Source organism: Asparagus officinalis, chromosome 3, assembly GCF_001876935.1.
Source record: "Asparagus officinalis chromosome 3, Aspof.V1, whole genome shotgun sequence".
NCBI classification, from domain to species: Eukaryota; Viridiplantae; Streptophyta; class Magnoliopsida; order Asparagales; family Asparagaceae; genus Asparagus; species Asparagus officinalis.
In genome coordinates, this window is record NC_033796.1 from 75,284,785 (window position 1) to 75,292,286 (window position 7,502).

At 36.2% G+C, this 7,502-nt stretch overlaps 1 protein-coding gene across 1 annotated transcript in view; it reads left to right on the top strand.

The window, feature by feature from the left end:
• The window catches only part of LOC109835299 (probable mediator of RNA polymerase II transcription subunit 37c), a 5,809-nt gene continuing 1,228 nt past the window's right edge, over window positions 2,922–7,502 (top strand). The window contains exon 1 of the mRNA XM_020403281.1: window positions 2,922–2,961. Coding sequence (XP_020258870.1) covers window positions 2,922–2,961 — 40 coding nt within the window. The remainder of the gene's footprint in view (window positions 2,962–7,502) is intronic.

Consider the following 7,502-nt stretch of genomic DNA (forward strand, 5'->3'; position numbering starts at 1 on the left):
AAAGAGAGAGATACTTTTTTTGCTGAATGAGATCGGCCAGAAGAGTGAAAGTATTAATCCATTTTTTGAATGGGTATGTTAAACTCACAAGACCAGTTACACGCAGTTTGTGACCACAATATGAAAAAAGCAGTAACTCATCGTGCTTAAGTGAGACCATGAAAGATTTTAAGTGAGCTGAACACAAAGCGGTTATGCTCCTGTTGGACATCCATTGAGATCCAAGCTGGAGAAGATGTATACATCGGCAATCATGTTTGAATGTGTTCGCTACTGAAGTCAAAGGATTGGTAGCAGAGTTCTGTGAAAGAAATGAGAAAGATAGGGACATTGTTGAATAAGGTCCGTACAGTTTAACAGGATTAGAGGAAAATGGGAGGTGTTACTTATGAACAATTCCGGGTGCAGATCCAAGTTCTATTGCACTTGTGCCTTTGGTTTGAAACTAATGGTGGTTAGTAATGTAGCACATATATTCATCGGCTAATGATGGCTAGGCAATGGATTCATTACTCGACCACTACATCCTACCACCGTTGGACCATAACATGCAAGGCATCGTAATATTAGGGTTTGGCAATATTGTTATTTGGAAGAAACATGCACCAGCTGTGAAGAGAAAATTAATTTATTGAAATCTTGCGGCTTAATGAGGCAAAATCAATAATGTGCTTGAGGCTTGCATTTGATTCAGAGAAGCTGCGGCAACAACTTGAATGATGTGCTAAACAAATTTTCATGGAATCACTTGAAGAAGAAGTTGGAGAACTCAAGATCAAATTATGGATATTCCTCAACATTCCGCACCATTTCACATACAGTAGAGAACATTCCTCAGATAACGTTCGTGACACTGATAGACCGCTGGGGCAAGGACTAAAGGTCGTTCCACGACAAATCTACTCAGAATCCAGTCCCAGACGTTTAGAATAGGCACAAGAAAAGAAGAAAGGAAGAAAGCGGATATGTAGCAGATGTGGTGAACTCGGGCATTATAGAACTAGTTTGTAAAGTTAAGCTTGCAAAAGGTACAATTTTCCGTTGATCATTCAGTTTTACAGCCTATATAAGTTATCGAAACTTGATAGCACAAAGTCATATCTCATGATTAATTTGCTCATATTAATTGCAGGTAAACTATGCAGCGGGTGGTGATTGTATTTTTGTTCAAAAAAAGTCATATCTCATGATATAATGTACGTATGAATTGCTTGGCATTTTTGTGTATCAAATCTTTAACAGCGCTTTATTTACTTGTTTTTAACTTTAACAACAATTTATTTGCTTGTAGATGTTGCTCAGGTTCAATCCACAACTGTTTGCTGGATTGTCTTGTAGCTGCTGATATTACTACATTTTATATGTATTAAGACTGTATTTGTTAAGACTGATTGTGAATTGTAATTGTGATAATGATCTTGTAGTTCAATGGAGTTCATGGAATATTTGCATGTAACAATAGCTATTTGACCGTTAAAATTTGATAGAAGTTTCAGGCACAGAGGGGCAGGAGTTTATATATGGATTCAGTGTTGAAGTGTTATTTATTCTGGCTCTTTATTCGTTTTCTTGCATTTTAGGGGGATCTTTGTTTTGTTGTATATTGGCCTTACTTTTGTGTAAGCATATTTGATCATTATTTTTGACGGCTAATTTCAGGAGCTTTTTTGTTGAAAAAGGCGGTTCTGGATTGTTGGATATAGATAATAGTGGCATGATTTGTTAAGTTATTTGATCTGAAAGAAAAATCTGATCCTAAAGTTTTGGAGGCATATTTGTGTTGTATCATTGTATAATCATGTTTTCCTATATTAGTTTGAATGGAGTCATTCGTACACACATTTTGTATAGCTTGGTACAGAGCTTGAAGGCATGTTGATCATCTGTACGCAAGTATCGGCATGATGATTGCTTGTTGCTGAGATGATCCACCACTGTTAACTGAAGCACATTCAGATGAAGCCTATCGGTGCCGAGAACACAAGTCATATTTATCGATGCAACCTAAGAATCATCAAAACTCTCTATCAAAAAGCGCAAAGTTGAAGCCTAAGACTCTGGCAATCTCCGCTCTGGTTGAAAAGCCAATCGATCGATGGCAACGCATGAAGTCATGAGCTCGGTTAATATGAGCTTGGGCTTGGGCTTGGAGTTGCTGACCGATGTAGCAATACATCCTAAGCGCAGTGGGCCAGCAAAAACTCCGAAGACATAAGCCAGAGCTACAACCAAACACAACCGACAATTCTCCTTTTTCCAAAAACCCTCAAAATCACACACGCAAGTGCTAATACATTAATTAAGGATTTTTACCTCATACCCCCCAAATAAACCACATTGCAGATTTAACCCCCAAATCTCGGTATCTACTACTTTGTCCCGACACCAATTCTAGATACAAGCTGAGTTAAAATACCCCCCCCCCCCGATATGTTATGTTCTGAATATTCGCAGGAAACTCCTAATTTCTGCTTTGTTGTTTAGCTTAAATCTCCCATTCCACTAACCAAGGAAGGAAGCAAGAAGCTTCCTAATCAAACATGACATAATGTTCTCACAATCAGCTAAATATAACTAATATAGAAAGAAGGCATAGCACATCCATAGCAGGGTTAGAAAGAAGCCAAAGTAATAAAACATCCACAGTACATCTCTAATATAGAATTAAAGTAAGGTAATAAAACATCCATAGCAGCGCAGATTGCTATTGATCTGGTACAAACAATATGACATAAGTTCTCACAATCACATAAGTTCTCATAAGATACATAAGTTCTCATAATCTCACAATCACATAAGTTACTCGATACATAAGTTCTCACAATCACATATTTTTTGCAAGAGAGAAAAAAATAAATACGACAACGATACATATTACAAACACTAATATTGTAAACACTGAACCTAATGCAAAAGCATAGATGTGGGAAATAGTAGTTCTTGAGCTCGATGCAGAATCAGGTGTCGGGACATAAAAAGGTGTTTGGACATGCCATGTACTGGATGCTGAATCACAAGCAATGCTGTGCTTATCCCATTCAACCAAAGCCTCTTCGTACGTTGCATACCCTTTATATGCGGCATTTGGGAATTTATCAACTTGCATTTGACAGTCCTCCCAATTATTAAAAATTCTACATCATCGACCTCTCTTCACAATGTAAAAACTCTTTCTTGCCATGGACCACCTAAAAAATTATGGTTTGAAGCAAAATCACAGTAAAAACTCTCTTAATTTCTTTGTGGAATTAAGAGAAATTATAAGTCCAAATTCGAGAAGTAATTGCTACCACTGAGGGAAGAATAAAATCACATCCATTTGATTTTGCATGACTCTGGAAATAGCTACAATCACAAGATGTAATTGTGTTTTTTGTCATATAATTTGCAAACATGCAGTAGCATATACTTTATGAATTTGCTTTAATTAAACCTGGTAAAATTAAAGCACAATACTGGTAAGCCCAAAACTGAAGCTTCCATGACTTCCTAAAATTTGCAAAAGTAGCATATACTTTATGAATTTTACTGTAGGATCAATAATCAAAAATAACATTTGACTGTGGAGGAATGAACTTGGATTACATAATACATCACCACAAAATGGCAAAATTAAAGAGGGCTGCGGTGAAGGGGGTCAATTCTTCTCTTACATCATTTTTTGATGTGCTATTGGCCAAGCATCAGTTTTTTGGAGATTGGACAATGAACTTATCTTGCTCTCTAGGATAATGACAAAGGAAGGCGACTAGTACTAACAGTAGCATCTAAACAAGCTGTTATTTCCTGAGCATTATAAGCAAGCCTTACCGACGTTAGGAACTCCCTTCCTTTCCATGTTTGGATGTTGATCTGCATGAAGTTATATCTTTGTCATTTGCTAAGGCCCTTTAGGGTATTGGGAGATCTCAGGCAACCTGACTTCATATCAGCTACGCTGATGGAACATTCAAAAGTTCCTTGAATAAGAAGTTTGTAACATGTTTTATTTCTCTATAATGCCAACTTTTGTTCTCTGTAATGCAATTAACCATCTCATGTCCGTCTCACTGTTTAGATCCAGTTCTATATTTTACCAAAATTACCATCGAGATTATATAAACATGCTGTTTTTAAGAGTGTCGTTATTTGCTTAAGAAGGTAGATCCCAACACCCTTACCCCACCTTTCCGACTCGATTAAACCCTAGAACAAATATTTCAAAATTTAACAGTAAATGTTAGAATTTACAGAACATTACAGTAAGAGAAAGGAGGGCGGTCGAGAGAGGAGAATTTAAAAATTTACCTGTCAAGAGAGATCGAAAGGGGGAGTCGGGGTTGGCCTCACGAGACGAAACGAGCGACGGCGGTCGCCGATTTCTTAGTCCGAGCGGCGGCGGTGGGTTGGCCTGAGCGAAATCGAAGTGGGATAGGCCGAAACGAGCGGATTTGGGGTCGATTTCGAAGGGGGGGTTCTGGGGAGAGGCGGAGAGGGAGGATTTGGGGAGAGGCCGGTCTCCTCGACCGAAATCAAAGTGCGAAGCTGAAACGAGCGATTTCCGTCGATTCGAAGGAGGGGTCATAGGTTTGGTTGCCGACATGGGTTTGGAGACGATTGCCTAAGATTGCCTGAGCCAAAATCGAAGGTAGAGGCGAAGGAATTGCCGCCATAGTTCTTGGATCCGATTGCGGAAGGGGTCGGAGTCGGGGTTTGACAACCTGTACAGACTTCGAATCAAAAAGTGGTTTTCCCAAATAACCCCGCACCCCCCCACCCACTCTCCGCCTACGCTTGCAGCTCATGGCCAGTTTCTCATATATATATATATATATATATATAATAATATAATATATATTATATATTATATATATACTATATATAATTAATATATATATATATAATATAATATATATATATATATATAATATTATAATATATAGAAATATGGGATCTCCGACCAAGCAACAAAAGTGTGTGCTTTCGTAGGAGCGGTATATATAATTATATATATAATATATATTATATATATATAAATATGATAAATATGGTATCTTACCAGCCAAAAAAGCCTTGCTGGTATGATGTTATAATCCCACACTCATTCAAATATAGGACCACATTTACTGGGTAATGAGTAGATGAGATGTCACACATACTATCCAAGCACAAAATTTATGCTTGCTACCAAGCATACCCATATCTTCTCTCTCTCTCTCTCTCTCTCCTCATCTCTCTCTCTCTCTCTATATATAGTATATATATACAAATAATGTTATATATATATATATATTATAATATTATATATATATATATATGATTATATATATATATATATAATATAGTTATATCTATATATATAGATAATGGTACCTTGTCAAGGAGGCGCATTTACCTCCTTACGCCTATGTGACACAATCTCCACCATTCCTCACATTCCTCATAAATAGAGAGAGGTGTGAGTTGTGGGATGGTCCTCCACATAGTGTCAAGAGGAAATCCCTCTCCTACATAGAATAATTAATGGGTATCCTGTCAATGAGGATTTTCTCTAATCCTATTGCATAATCTCACACATCCTCTATAAAGTAGGAGAGGAGTGGAGGTGCGTGCAGATTGGCCACATATGGTTCAACAGAAAATCTCTCCTTGACATAGACATCCACAATCTCTATATAACAATACTATATAATTAATAATATTATAAAAAATATTATATAAATATATATATATAGCAAATGGACAGATTGGTATATTTTTAGATCCTTGACATGTTGGTATTATTTCTCTTTATAGTTTGTCAAATAGTATAAATTTTTAACTCCGCTAATATAGTCTAAATTTGCCGGAGTACCTGTTCCGTGGGCGATATTTGCAAAAAACCCTTTAAAATTTTTTTTCAGAAACCACCCTCATCACACACCTTATCCCAACCCTAATGAATCAACAATATCCCCCCCTCACAAGCTCGACGCCGGCCAAAACTAGCCACCAGCTCACCGCTCTCTTAACGACGACGCTGCTCCGATTGGACTTCCTTTTCTTCATTCAGGCCGCGACGCCTTCTCCGCGTTGCTTCTGCCAAACTCAGACGACGACGTTCACCACAAAATCAGAAGATTTGCAGAGCGGACAAGATACAGACGCGGAAAGTACAAGCTCCTAACGCAGAGCATAAGAAGAAGTGGGAGGCAAGCAATCACTGAACATGCTTATAACATAGCGAACACAATCAAGGATGAGAAATATTGCTTCAAGTGTGCAGGCGATAAGAATTATTAAGAATTTAGCACGATCCATCCAATTGGCTTGACACAATCAGTTGGAGAGCTGACCATCGAGGACAAGATGAGAACGAGGCGTGCGCGAGAGGATACGGCACGAGTTGTCGTTGAACTGACGGACGAGTGGAACACGAAGTGTCGATGCTTCCAGCTCGTTTCGAGCCATGGATTTCCGCCACGAGACATCTCCGCACGAGCCGTTGACGAGACATCAACCGACTCCCATTCAAGAGAGATCGGGCCCAGCGGGAAAATCCGGATCTCCGGCCCTTCGCCCCATTGAAGAATACCCTATATACGATGAACAATAGAACACAAAATTGAAGAGGGTTCTTTTTTGCAAAATCCAAGCAGCCCTATCCAGAACAGCAACTCCGTCAAATTAACCAATATGTGCCGGGACGTTGAAAATTATACCAATCACAAAACTAAAAGAAAATATACTCAACATGCACCAAACCTCTATAAAAATACCAATCTGCATTTGCCTATATATAATATATCAATATACCATTATAATATATATATATAATATATATATATATATATAACTATAATATATATATAATATATATATATATATATACTATATATATAAAAAATATAATATGTAAATAATAATTAAAATAAAATAGTATATATAATATAGAATATCGATATATATAATATATATGTATATATATATATATATATATTATATCATATATATATACATATATATATAAATATATTATAACTAATATATATGTATATAAAATGTATATTTATATATATAAAATATTATATTATATATCTATATATTATATACATATAATCTATATATAATACATATATATCTATATATGAATATATACAATATATATACATACAATACTAATATATACACATAATAATCAAATATAACTAACCTATATTAATATATAGATATATTATAATATATTATATATTATTACTATATTATATATATATATATAATTATATATAATATATAATTATATAGTAATAATAAATATAATTATACATATAGATATCTAAATTTGGCCGGATACGTTCCGAGACTATTGAATTTTTTTTGCAAAAAAACCCTCTTACATTTCTTGCAAGAAACGCCACCTATTCACAGAACACTTATCATCACTAGCAACCACAATTATCTCCCCGCACAACTCGCTCACTGAAACTAGGACTAGCTCCCTTCCGTAACGCCCGTGCTCCGATTGAATCTCCTTAAGGCCGTCG